Genomic DNA, 16,426 nt, shown 5'->3' with positions numbered 1-16,426 from the left:
TATTACGTGTCACATGAGTAGTCGTTAACGTTTTGACGACATCTACACGTCATGAGCGCGACGTTCAACAAACTGCTGCTGCAGAGCAGGTAAAACAAATGAAGCAAAACCCGCGTTTTTTCTCTATGTTGTTGTTGGCTGTGTAACAATCGATTGCAGTTAAAAAAAACACCACAATACTGAAGGCTTGCTTCCTGCAGCTAAACCTCGCCAGTCAACCCAAACAGCACGAGTTTTCTACATACACAAAACACACAAGCCCGCCCAGGTAAACCCTGCAGCAGACAGTTCCACACTCCACCCCCTAGCTAAACCTTCTCAACAATTCGTCTCGCCCTCACCATGACAACGGCCGATAACTCCAGCGTGTCACCCTGGGCGGTAGAGGGAGGGGGGGAAGGAGTGGTCAGCAACTTGACCTCTCACCCCGCCACCAGGGTCAGCAACAGCAGCGCCACGCCGCGTCATCACGGCGCCGGCCACTACGCCGCCTTGGTTGTCATGGCCACAGTCATCGTGACCGCGTTGCTAGGCAACGTGTGCAACATGGCGGTGATCGTCAGGTCCTCCGCGCTGCGTCACAGCCTGTCCAACTTCTTCGTCGTCAGCCTCTGCCTCTGTGACCTTCTGGCTGCGACCTTGGTCGTACCTGCAGCGGCCTTGACCTTCGCTGTGGGCGAGTGGCCGTTCGGTCAGGTGGTGTGCAGTGTGGCGGGCTTCTCCACCTCTCTCTTCATGTTCGTCTCCATGACAACACTGTGCGTCATATCCGTGGAGCGGTAAGAATGTTTTTTCCCTAGTTTTTATGTAGACTGTGTTGTATTTGTCCTGGGTTTTTTTTTCAACGTCCAGGAGCGGTTATAGTTACCGACACGATTGTCAAACGAATGTATGTTGTTTTGTGAGTATATAAAAAACAAGTCGCGTAAGGCGAAATTACTACATTTAGTCAAGCTGTCGAACTCACGGAATGAAACTGAACGCACTGTAGTTTTTCACGAAGACAGTACAGCTTCGTTAATCCCCGCGAGAAGGAAATCGCTCACCTTCCACGTGCAAAACGCAGTGAAATTAACACGCCAGAATAGCGCGGTAGCGTATTGTGCTAAGCAGGAAAGCGCGCTTTTCTATATTCTTGTTAACTTTCGGAGCTTGTTTTGAATACAACCTATCATATATATATATGTTTTTGGAATCAGGAAATGATAAAGAATATAAAGATAAAATCATTTTTGGATCGATTTCTTACATTTTTATCGTAAGACTAATTAATCTATTTTCGTTAATGTGATCACATTTTAAGAGTAAACATGACATATGTATATATTTTTAGATTTAGAATATGATGAAGAATACGATGCAATCAATTTTAAGTCTGTTTGCGAAACATCGATTTTAATGACAACTTTAATGAGCAAACACATTAATTAATTTTTAAGCCTCCAAGCTGAAATGCAATACCAAAGTCCGGATTTCGTCGAAGATTATTTGACCAAAATGTCAACCAATTTGGTTTAAAAATGAGAGCGTGACAGTGCCGCCTCAACTTTCACGAAAAGCCGGATATGACGTCATCAAATCAATTTATCAAAACAATGAAAAAAAAAGTCTGGAGATACTATACTCAGGATCTCTCATGTCAAGTTTCATGAAGATCGGTCCAGTAGTTTTCTCTGAATCACTCTACACACACACACACACACACACACACACACACACACACACACACACACACACACACACACACACACACACAGTACCCAATATTGACGGACTGTGTGATGATATCTTCTGCTATGGTCTGTTGAGACAGTGATATCAAAATCGAGACCGGAGGTCGAGACTTTGATATCACTGTCGAAACAGACCAATAGCAGAAGATATCATCACACAGTCAGTCAATGTTAGATATATGCTAATTCTTTGGACATTTTGTATTTACTGTAAAGAAATTACAAAAGTATTTGTCTCAGTTTTGGCTGTTCCATATCCCTCCCTCTGATTATTATTTCTTTTTGTTCACTCTTTTCTTGTACTTTTCAGTATTTCAAAATTTTCTTTCAAAAAGTCTTTAGTCACTTGCTTAACTAAATTCTGGGATAATTACATTTTCATACATATTTGTTTGTTTTTAAATTTAGGTGTTTTTGTTTTTGAAGTGGGGAAGCAATAAAGAGGTCGTCGATATCAAAACTGATATCGACGGACATGTCGTCGATATCCCTTTTGCACTGAGCTCAGTTTTGCCCAATTGACCAATGGAAATCCACGTAACATATGAAATAGCAAAATACACACATACACCACGATCCTCGTCTCGATTCCCCCCCTCTACGTTAAAACATTTAGTCAAAACTTGACTACATGTAAAAAGAACAGAATTAATCTCGTTTGCTGCTTCTGGGACAGACGTCAGGCTGTCCCGGGTCAGGAGCAATGTTACGGAAACCATTTATTTTTCTGTCGGGATAAATCATTAACCTGCCTCTGGTGTGGTTCCTAAAATTATTACTGAGGTCGCATAGTTACTTGCCTTAACTGTGTACGCCTTGGAGGTTGTTTGTCCTACATTGAACGACTTTTGTTTTGCTCTAGCTAGCTACACTGCTGCCTTTTTAGGAAATTAATTCATCAAAAAAGTTCAACTCATCACAGCAAACAGTCAGGATGTTGAGGTTTGGAATGTGACCAAGTGGAGGGATGGTCTTATCCCATGTGACCAAGTGGAGGGATGGTCTTATCCCATGTGACCAAGTGGAGGGATGGTCTTATCCCATGTGACCAAGTGGAGGGATGGTCTTATCCCATGTGACCAAGTGGAGGGATGGTCTTATCCCATGTGACCAAGTGGAGGGATGGTCTTATCCCATGTGACCAAGTGGAGGGATGGTCTTATCCCATGTGACCAAGTGGAGGGATGGTCTTATCCCATGTGACCAAGTGGAGGGGTGGTCTTATCCCATGTGACCAAGTGGAGGGGTGGTCTTATCCCATGTGACCAAGTGGAGGGGTGGTCTTATCCCATGTGACCAAGTGGAGGGATGGTCTTATCCCATGTGACCAAGTGGAGGGGTGGTCTTATCCCATGTGACCAAGTGGAGGGGTGGTCTTATCCCATGTGACCAAGTGGAGGGGTGGTCTTATCCCATGTGACCAAGTGGAGGGATGGTCTTATCCCATGTGACCAAGTGGAGGGATGGTCTTATCCCATGTGACCAAGTGGAGGGGTGGTCTTATCCCATGTGACCAAGTGGAGGGGTGGTCTTATCCCATGTGACCAAGTGGAGGGGTGGTCTTATCCCATGTGACCAAGTGGAGGGATGGTCTTATCCCATGTGACCAAGTGGAGGGATGGTCTTATCCCATGTGACCAAGTGGAGGGGTGGTCTTATCCCATGTGACCAAGTGGAGGGATGGTCTTATCCCATGTGACCAAGTGGAGGGATGGTCTTATCCCATGTGACCAAGTGGAGGGATGGTCTTATCCCATGTGACCAAGTGGAGGGATGGTCTTATCCCATGTGACCAAGTGGAGGGATGGTCTTATCCCATGTGACCAAGTGGAGGGATGGTCTTATCCCATGTGACCAAGTGGAGGGATGGTCTTATCCCATGTGACCAAGTGGAGGGATGGTCTTATCCCATGTGACCAAGTGGAGGGGTGGTCTTATCCCATGTGACCAAGTGGAGGGGTGGTCTTATCCCATGTGACCAAGTGGAGGGGTGGTCTTATCCCATGTGACCAAGTGGAGGGGTGGTCTTATCCCATGTGACCAAGTGGAGGGGTGGTCTTATCCCATGTGACCAAGTGGAGGGATGGTCTTATCCCATGTGACCAAGTGGAGGGATGGTCTTATCCCATGTGACCAAGTGGAGGGGTGGTCTTATCCCATGTGACCAAGTGGAGGGGTGGTCTTATCCCATGTGACCAAGTGGAGGGGTGGTCTTATCCCATGTGACCAAGTGGAGGGATGGTCTTATCCCATGTGACCAAGTGGAGGGATGGTCTTATCCCATGTGACCAAGTGGAGGGGTGGTCTTATCCCATGTGACCAAGTGGAGGGATGGTCTTATCCCATGTGACCAAGTGGAGGGATGGTCTTATCCCATGTGACCAAGTGGAGGGGTGGTCTTATCCCATGTGACCAAGTGGAGGGATGGTCTTATCCCATGTGACCAAGTGGAGGGATGGTCTTATCCCATGTGACCAAGTGGAGGGGTGGTCTTATCCCATGTGACCAAGTGGAGGGGTGGTCTTATCCCATGTGACCAAGTGGAGGGGTGGTCTTATCCCATGTGACCAAGTGGAGGGATGGTCTTATCCCATGTGACCAAGTGGAGGGATGGTCTTATCCCATGTGACCAAGTGGAGGGGTGGTCTTATCCCATGTGACCAAGTGGAGGGATGGTCTTATCCCATGTGACCAAGTGGAGGGATGGTCTTATCCCATGTGACCAAGTGGAGGGGTGGTCTTATCCCATGTGACCAAGTGGAGGGGTGGTCTTATCCCATGTGACCAAGTGGAGGGGTGGTCTTATCCCATGTGACCAAGTGGAGGGATGGTCTTATCCCATGTGACCAAGTGGAGGGATGGTCTTATCCCATGTGACCAAGTGGAGGGGTGGTCTTATCCCATGTGACCAAGTGGAGGGATGGTCTTATCCCATGTGACCAAGTGGAGGGATGGTCTTATCCCATGTGACCAAGTGGAGGGGTGGTCTTATCCCATGTGACCAAGTGGAGGGGTGGTCTTATCCCATGTGACCAAGTGGAGGGATGGTCTTATCCCATGTGACCAAGTGGAGGGATGGTCTTATCCCATGTGACCAAGTGGAGGGGTGGTCTTATCCCATGTGACCAAGTGGAGGGATGGTCTTATCCCATGTGACCAAGTGGAGGGGTGGTCTTATCCCATGTGACCAAGTGGAGGGATGGTCTTATCCCATGTGACCAAGTGGAGGGATGGTCTTATCCCATGTAAAAGCCTGGCAAGATGTAGATGAGCCGACCCGAGATGGGAGGCGGTGGGAGGAACTGGTTGCAGGCAACAGAGTGTGTCTGAAAGGTCCCCACTGTCGCCATGCTCCGGTGACCTCACACACTGGGTTCGTTCTCCCTGGCGGTGACCTCACACACTGGGTTCGTTCTCCCTGGCGGTGACCTCACACACTGGGTTCGTTCTCCCTGGCGGTGACCTCACACACTGGGTTCGTTTTCCCTGGCGGTGACCTCACACACTGGGTTCGTTCTCCCTGGCGGTGCTTCCATCTCTTGATTGCAAGAGAAAAAGAAGAGAGGGGGGGGGGGGGGGATAAAGAAAGTAAGAGAGAACGAGCAAGAAAGAAAAGAAAAAACGAAAGGAAGAAAGACAGTCGGAACGAAAGAAAGAATGAAAGACAGACAGACAGAAAGACACATGAAAAAGGAGATAGAGAAACTAATGCAAATAGGTAAAAATAACTATTGTTGCTGTTGTTGTTGTTGTTGTTGTTGTTGTTGCTGTTGTTGTTGTTGTTATACATCTGTGTTCATTTGACTTGAGTGTTGCTACAATACAATACAATACAATACAATATGTGACAACAGGTACTACTCCATACGCCTGCCCATGCACCACGCGGCCCACATGACGCTGACCAAGACACTGACCGCCGTGCTGACCGTCTGGGTGTGGGCCGCACTGCTCGCCGCTCTGCCTCTCGTCGGGGTGGGTTCCTATGACTACCGCCACCACCGGTACCACTGCAGCTTCGGCTGGCGGGAGGGGGGCGCGCACCGGGTGTATGTGGGCCTGGTGGCCACGCTGTGCTTCGTGGTGCCGGGTGTGATCCTCGTGGCCATGTACTTGGGGGTCTTCAGGGTGGCCAGGCAGGCAGCCACACAGGTGGGTGGTCAAGAGTGTCACACACACACACACACACACACACACACACACACACACACACACACTCTGACACACACACACACACACACTGACACACACACACACACACAGTGACACACACACACACACACACACACACACTGACACACACACACTGACACACACACACTGACACACACACACTGTGACGTGGCCAAGTACGTGGGGGTTTTCAGGGTGGCCAGGCAGGTCAGAGGTCAAGGGTTTAAGGTTTCGTTGGGCTTTGGGGTTTGACTGTGACTAGAAGCAAAGTCAACACACACATTGAGATTGCACACACACAGCATACATACTCGTACAAGCTGTAGTCTACACTAAGCACACATCAAACACACACACACACAGCATACATACTGTACAAGCTGTAGTCTACACTAAGCACACATCAAACACACACACACACAGCATACATACTGTACAAGCTGTAGTCTACACTAAGCACACATCAAACACACACACACACAGCATACATACTGTACAAGCTGTAGTCTACACTAAGCACACATCAAACACACACACACACAGCATACATACTGTACAAGCTGTAGTCTACACTAAGCACACATCAAACACACACACACACAGCATACATACTCGTACAAGCTGTAGTCTACACTAAGCACACATCAAACACACACACACACAGCATACATACTGTACAAGCTGTAGTCTACACTAAGCACACATCAAACACACACACACACAGCATACATACTCGTACAAGCTGTAGTCTACACTAAGCACACATCAAACACACACACACAGCATACATACTGTACAAGCTGTAGTCTACACTAAGCACACATCAAACACACACACACACAGCATACATACTGTACAAGCTGTAGTCTACACTAAGCACACATCAAACACACACACACACAGCATACATACTCGTACAAGCTGTAGTCTACACTAAGCACACATCAAACACACACACACACAGCATACATACTCGTACAAGCTCTAGTCTACACTAAGCACACATCAAACACACACACACAGCATACATACTCGTACAAGCTGTAGTCTACACTAAGCACACATCAAACACACACACACAGCATACATACTCGTACAAGCTGTAGTCTACACTAAGCACACATCAAACACACACACACACACACAGCATACATACTCGTACAAGCTGTAGTCTACACTAAGCACACATCAAACACACACACACAGCATACATACTCGTACAAGCTGTAGTCTACACTAAGCACACATCAAACACACACACACAGCATACATACTCGTACAAGCTGTAGTCTACACTAAGCACACATCAAACACACACACACAGCATACATACTGTACAAGCTGTAGTCTACACTAAGCACACATCAAACACACACACACAGCATACATACTCGTACAAGCTGTAGTCTACACTAAGCACACATCAAACACACACACACAGCATACATACTCGTACAAGCTGTAGTCTACACTAAGCACACATCAAACACACACACACAGCATACATACTCGTACAAGCAGTAGTCTACACTAAGCACACATCAAACACACACACACAGCATACATACTGTACAAGCTGTAGTCTACACTAAGCACACATCAAACACACACACACAGCATACATACTGTACAAGCTGTAGTCTACACTAAGCACACATCAAACACACACACACACAGCATACATACTCGTACAAGCTGTAGTCTACACTAAGCACACATCAAACACACACACACAGCATACATACTGTACAAGCTGTAGTCTACACTAAGCACACATCAAACACACACACACACAGCATACATACTCGTACAAGCTGTAGTCTACACTAAGCACACATCAAACACACACACACAGCATACATACTGTACAAGCTGTAGTCTACACTAAGCACACATCAAACACACACACACACAGCATACATACTCGTACAAGCTGTAGTCTACACTAAGCACACATCAAACACACACACACACAGCATACATACTCGTACAAGCTGTAGTCTACACTAAGCACACATCAAACACACACACACACAGCATACATACTCGTACAAGCTGTAGTCTACACTAAGCACACATCAAACACACACACACACAGCATACATACTCGTACAAGCTGTAGTCTACACTAAGCACACATCAAACACACACACACACAGCATACATACTCGTACAAGCTGTAGTCTACACTAAGCACACATTAAACACACACACACACACACACACACACACACACACACACACACACACACACACACACACTAACACACACACATTAACACACTAACACACACACACACAGGCACACACACGCACATACACACACACACACACACACACACACACACACACACAGTAACACACTAACACACACACACAGGCACACACACGCACATACACACACACACACACACACACACGCGCGCGCGCGCGTGCGCACACAGACACTCAATAACAACAATAACAACATCAACAACAACAACAATGTTTTGTTTCTAAGGGCTTTTAAAGTAAAGAAACTCAGAGCAAAATCAACACATATTGAGATTGCACACAGACACAGCATACATAAAGCAGCGGTCTACACTTAGCACACATCCATCACACACACAATGCACACAGACACAGCATACATAAAGCAGCGGTCTACACTTAGCACACATCCATCACACACACAGACACAGCATACATAAAGCAGCGGTCTACACTTAGCACACATCCATCACACACACAGACACAGCATACATAAAGCAGCGGTCTACACTTAGCACACATCCATCACACACACAGACACAGCATACATAAAGCAGCGGTCTACACTTAGCACACATCAATCACACACACAGACACAGCATACATAAAGCAGCGGTCTACACTTAGCACACATCCATCACACACACAGACACAGCATACATAAAGCAGTGGTCTACACTTAGCACACATCCATCACACACACAGACACAGCATACATAAAGCAGCGGTCTACACTTAGCACACATCCATCACACACACAGACACAGCATACATAAAGCAGTGGTCTACACTTAGCACACATCCATCACACACACAGACACAGCATACATAAAGCAGTGGTCTACACTTAGCACACATCCATCACACACACAGACACAGCATACATAAAGCAGCGGTCTACACTTAGCACACATCCATCACACACACAGACACAGCATACATAAAGCAGCGGTCTACACTTAGCACACATCCATCACACACACAGACACAGCATACATAAAGCAGCGGTCTACACTTAGCACACATCCATCACACACACAGACACAGCATACATAAAGCAGTGGTCTACACTTAGCACACATCCATCACACACACAGACACAGCATACATAAAGCAGCGGTCTACACTTAGCACACATCCATCACACACACAGACACAGCATACATAAAGCAGCGGTCTACACTTAGCACACATCCATCACACACACAGACACAGCATACATAAAGCAGTGGTCTACACTTAGCACACATCCATCACACACACAGACACAGCATACATAAAGCAGCGGTCTACACTTAGCACACATCCATCACACACACAGACACAGCATACATAAAGCAGTGGTCTACACTTAGCACACATCCATCACACACACAGACACAGCATACATAAAGCAGCGGTCTACACTTAGCACACATCCATCACACACACAGACACAGCATACATAAAGCAGCGGTCTACACTTAGCACACATCCATCACACACACAGACACAGCATACATAAAGCAGCGGTCTACACTTAGCACACATCCATCACACACACAGACACAGCATACATAAAGCAGCGGTCTACACTTAGCACACATCCATCACACACACAGACACAGCATACATAAAGCAGCGGTCTACACTTAGCACACATCCATCACACACACAGCATACATAAAGCAGCGGTCTACACTTAGCACACATCAATCACACACACAGACACAGCATACATAAAGCAGCGGTCTACACTTAGCACACATCCATCACACACACAGACACAGCATACATAAAGCAGCGGTCTACACTTAGCACACATCCATCACACACACAGACACAGCATACATAAAGCAGCGGTCTACACTTAGCACACATCCATCACACACACAGACACAGCATACATAAAGCAGCGGTCTACACTTAGCACACATCCATCACACACACAGACACAGCATACATAAAGCAGCGGTCTACACTTAGCACACATCCATCACACACACAGACACAGCATACATAAAGCAGCGGTCTACACTTAGCACACATCCATCACACACACAGACACAGCATACATAAAGCAGCGGTCTACACTTAGCACACATCCATCACACACACAGACACAGCATACATAAAGCAGCGGTCTACACTTAGCACACATCCATCACACACACAGACACAGCATACATAAAGCAGCGGTCTACACTTAGCACACATCCATCACACACACAGACACAGCATACATAAAGCAGCGGTCTACACTTAGCACACATCCATCACACACACAGACACAGCATACATAAAGCAGCGGTCTACACTTAGCACACATCCATCACACACACAGACACAGCATACATAAAGCAGCGGTCTACACTTAGCACACATCCATCACACACACAGACACAGCATACATAAAGCAGCGGTCTACACTTAGCACACATCCATCACACACACAGACACAGCATACATAAAGCAGCGGTCTACACTTAGCACACATCCATCACACACACAGACACAGCATACATAAAGCAGCGGTCTACACTTAGCACACATCCATCACACACACAGACACAGCATACATAAAGCAGCGGTCTACACTTAGCACACATCCATCACACACACAGACACAGCATACATAAAGCAGCGGTCTACACTTAGCACACATCCATCACACACACAGACACAGCATACATAAAGCAGCGGTCTACACTTAGCACACATCCATCACACACACAGACACAGCATACATAAAGCAGCGGTCTACACTTAGCACACATCCATCACACACACAGACACAGCATACATAAAGCAGCGGTCTACACTTAGCACACATCCATCACACACACAGACACAGCATACATAAAGCAGCGGTCTACACTTAGCACACATCCATCACACACACAGACACAGCATACATAAAGCAGCGGTCTACACTTAGCACACATCCATCACACACACAGACACAGCATACATAAAGCAGCGGTCTACACTTAGCACACATCCATCACACACACAGACACAGCATACATAAAGCAGCGGTCTACACTTAGCACACATCCATCACACACACAGACACAGCATACATAAAGCAGCGGTCTACACTTAGCACACATCCATCACACACACAGACACAGCATACATAAAGCAGCGGTCTACACTTAGCACACATCCATCACACACACAGACACAGCATACATAAAGCAGCGGTCTACACTTAGCACACATCCATCACACACACAGACACAGCATACATAAAGCAGCGGTCTACACTTAGCACACATCCATCACACACACAGACACAGCATACATAAAGCAGCGGTCTACACTTAGCACACATCCATCACACACACAGACACAGCATACATAAAGCAGCGGTCTACACTTAGCACACATCCATCACACACACAGACACAGCATACATAAAGCAGCGGTCTACACTTAGCACACATCCATCACACACACAGACACAGCATACATAAAGCAGCGGTCTACACTTAGCACACATCCATCACACACACAGACACAGCATACATAAAGCAGCGGTCTACACTTAGCACACATCCATCACACACACAGACACAGCATACATAAAGCAGCGGTCTACACTTAGCACACATCCATCACACACACAGACACAGCATACATAAAGCAGCGGTCTACACTTAGCACACATCCATCACACACACAGACACAGCATACATAAAGCAGCGGTCTACACTTAGCACACATCCATCACACACACAGACACAGCATACATAAAGCAGCGGTCTACACTTAGCACACATCCATCACACACACAGACACAGCATACATAAAGCAGCGGTCTACACTTAGCACACATCCATCACACACACAGACACAGCATACATAAAGCAGCGGTCTACACTTAGCACACATCCATCACACACACAGACACAGCATACATAAAGCAGCGGTCTACACTTAGCACACATCCATCACACACACAGACACAGCATACATAAAGCAGCGGTCTACACTTAGCACACATCCATCACACACACAGACACAGCATACATAAAGCAGCGGTCTACACTTAGCACACATCCATCACACACACAGACACAGCATACATAAAGCAGCGGTCTACACTTAGCACACATCCATCACACACACAGACACAGCATACATAAAGCAGCGGTCTACACTTAGCACACATCCATCACACACACAGACACAGCATACATAAAGCAGCGGTCTACACTTAGCACACATCCATCACACACACAGACACAGCATACATAAAGCAGCGGTCTACACTTAGCACACATCCATCACACACACAGCATACATAAAGCAGCGGTCTACACTTAGCACACATCCATCACACACACAGACACAGCATACATAAAGCAGCGGTCTACACTTAGCACACATCCATCACACACACAGACACAGCATACATAAAGCAGCGGTCTACACTTAGCACACATCCATCACACACACAGACACAGCATACATAAAGCAGCGGTCTACACTTAGCACACATCCATCACACACACAGACACAGCATACATAAAGCAGCGGTCTACACTTAGCACACATCCATCACACACACAGCATACATAAAGCAGCGGTCTACACTTAGCACACATCAATCACACACACAGACACAGCATACATAAAGCAGCGGTCTACACTTAGCACACATCCATCACACACACAGACACAGCATACATAAAGCAGCGGTCTACACTTAGCACACATCCATCACACACACAGACACAGCATACATAAAGCAGCGGTCTACACTTAGCACACATCCATCACACACACAGACACAGCATACATAAAGCAGCGGTCTACACTTAGCACACATCCATCACACACACAGACACAGCATACATAAAGCAGCGGTCTACACTTAGCACACATCCATCACACACACAGACACAGCATACATAAAGCAGCGGTCTACACTTAGCACACATCCATCACACACACAGACACAGCATACATAAAGCAGCGGTCTACACTTAGCACACATCCATCACACACACAGACACAGCATACATAAAGCAGCGGTCTACACTTAGCACACATCCATCACACACACAGACACAGCATACATAAAGCAGCGGTCTACACTTAGCACACATCCATCACACACACAGACACAGCATACATAAAGCAGCGGTCTACACTTAGCACACATCCATCACACACACAGACACAGCATACATAAAAGCAGCGGTCTACACTTAGCACACATCCATCACACACACAGACACAGCATACATAAAGCAGCGGTCTACACTTAGCACACATCCATCACACACACAGACACAGCATACATAAAGCAGCGGTCTACACTTAGCACACATCCATCACACACACAGACACAGCATACATAAAGCAGCGGTCTACACTTAGCACACATCCATCACACACACAGACACAGCATACATAAAGCAGCGGTCTACACTTAGCACACATCCATCACACACACAGACACAGCATACATAAAGCAGCGGTCTACACTTAGCACACATCCATCACACACACAGACACAGCATACATAAAGCAGCGGTCTACACTTAGCACACATCAATCACACACACAGACACAGCATACATAAAGCAGCGGTCTACACTTAGCACACATCCATCACACACACAGACACAGCATACATAAAGCAGCGGTCTACACTTAGCACACATCCATCACACACACAGACACAGCATACATAAAGCAGCGGTCTACACTTAGCACACATCCATCACACACACAGACACAGCATACATAAAGCAGCGGTCTACACTTAGCACACATCCATCACACACACAGACACAGCATACATAAAGCAGCGGTCTACACTTAGCACACATCCATCACACACACAGACACAGCATACATAAAGCAGCGGTCTACACTTAGCACACATCCATCACACACACAGACACAGCATACATAAAGCAGCGGTCTACACTTAGCACACATCCATCACACACACAGACACAGCATACATAAAGCAGCGGTCTACACTTAGCACACATCAATCACACACACAGACACAGCATACATAAAGCAGCGGTCTACACTTAGCACACATCCATCACACACACAATACACACACAGACACAGCATACATAAAGCAGCGGTCTACACTTAGCACACATCCATCACACACACACACACACACACACAGCATACATAAAGCAGCGGTCTACACTTAGCACACATCCATCACACACACAATACACACACACACACAGCATACATAAAGCAGCGGTCTACACTTAGCACACATCCATCACACACACAATACACACACAGACACAGCATACATAAAGCAGTGGTCTACACTTAGCACACATCCATCACACACACAATACACACACAGACACAGCATACATAAAGCAGCGGTCTACACTTAGCACACATCCATCACACACACAATACACACACAGACACAGCATACATAAAGCAGTGGTCTACACTTAGCACACATCCATCACACACACAATACACACACAGACACAGCATACATAAAGCAGTGGTCTACACTTAGCACACATCCATCACACACACAATACACACACAGACACAGCATACATAAAGCAGCGGTCTACACTTAGCACACATCCATCACACACACAATACACACACAGACACAGCATACATAAAGCAGTGGTCTACACTTAGCACACATCCATCACACACACAATACACACACAGACACAGCATACATAAAGCAGCGGTCTACACTTAGCACACATCCATCACACACACAATGCACACAGACACAGCATACATAAAGCAGCGGTCTACACTTAGCACACATCCATCACACACACAGACACAGCATACATAAAGCAGCGGTCTACACTTAGCACACATCCATCACACACACAATGCACACAGACACAGCATACATAAAGCAGCGGTCTACACTTAGCACACATCCATCACACACACAGACACAGCATACATAAAGCAGCGGTCTACACTTAGCACACATCCATCACACACACAGACACAGCATACATAAAGCAGTGGTCTACACTTAGCACACATCCATCACACACACAGACACAGCATACATAAAGCAGCGGTCTACACTTAGCACACATCCATCACACACACAGACACAGCATACATAAAGCAGCGGTCTACACTTAGCACACATCCATCACACACACAGACACAGCATACATAAAGCAGTGGTCTACACTTAGCACACATCCATCACACACACAGACACAGCATACATAAAGCAGCGGTCTACACTTAGCACACATCCATCACACACACAGACACAGCATACATAAAGCAGTGGTCTACACTTAGCACACATCCATCACACACACAGACACAGCATACATAAAGCAGCGGTCTACACTTAGCACACATCCATCACACACACAATACACACACAGACACAGCATACATAAAGCAGCGGTCTACACTTAGCACACATCCATCACACACACAGACACAGCATACATAAAGCAGCGGTCTACACTTAGCACACATCCATCACACACACAATACACACACAATACACACAGACACAGCATACATAAAGCAGTGGTCTACACTTAGCACACATCCATCACACACACAATACACACAGACACAGCATACATAAAGCAGCGGTCTACACTTAGCACACATCAATCACACACACAGCATACATAAAGCAGCGGTCTACACTTAGCACACATCAATCACACACACAGCATACATAAAGCAGCGGTCTACACTTAGCACACATCAATCACACACACAGCATACATAAAGCAGCGGTCTACACTTAGCACACATCAATCACACACACAGCATACATAAAGCAGCGGTCTACACTTAGCACACATCCATCACACAGACACAGCATACATAAAGCAGCGGTCTACACTTAGCACACATCCATCACACAGACACAGCATACATAAAGCAGCGGTCTACACTTAGCACACATCAATCACACACACAATACACACACAGACACAGCATACATAAAGCAGCGGTCTACACTTGGCACACATCCATCACACACACAGACACAGCATACATAAAGCAGCGGTCTACACTTAGCACACATCAATCACACACACAGACACAGCATACATAAAGCAGCGGTTACACTTAGCACACATCCATCACACACACAATACACACACAGACACAGCATACATAAAGCAGCGGTCTACACTTAGCACACATCCATCACACACACAGACACAGCATACATAAAGCAGCGGTCTACACTTAGCACACATCCATCACACACACAGACACAGCATACATAAAGCAGCGGTCTACACTTA

The 16,426-nt window shown here is 46.4% G+C and overlaps 1 protein-coding gene across 1 annotated transcript in view; it reads left to right on the top strand.

Annotated features, from left to right (window-relative positions):
* The first annotated feature begins 342 nt into the window (after positions 1-342).
* Positions 343-16,426, top strand: part of LOC138963718 (probable G-protein coupled receptor 101) — a 20,488-nt gene continuing 4,404 nt past the window's right edge. Inside the window, exons 1-2 of the mRNA XM_070335565.1 lie at positions 343-779; positions 5,588-5,885. Coding sequence (XP_070191666.1) covers positions 343-779; positions 5,588-5,885 — 735 coding nt within the window. The remainder of the gene's footprint in view (positions 780-5,587; positions 5,886-16,426) is intronic.

Source organism: Littorina saxatilis, linkage group LG4, assembly GCF_037325665.1.
Source record: "Littorina saxatilis isolate snail1 linkage group LG4, US_GU_Lsax_2.0, whole genome shotgun sequence".
Classification (NCBI taxonomy): Eukaryota; Metazoa; Mollusca; class Gastropoda; order Littorinimorpha; family Littorinidae; genus Littorina; species Littorina saxatilis.
Note: the sequence above shows the minus strand (reverse complement) of the source record. Positions and strands in the feature narration are given on the sequence as shown.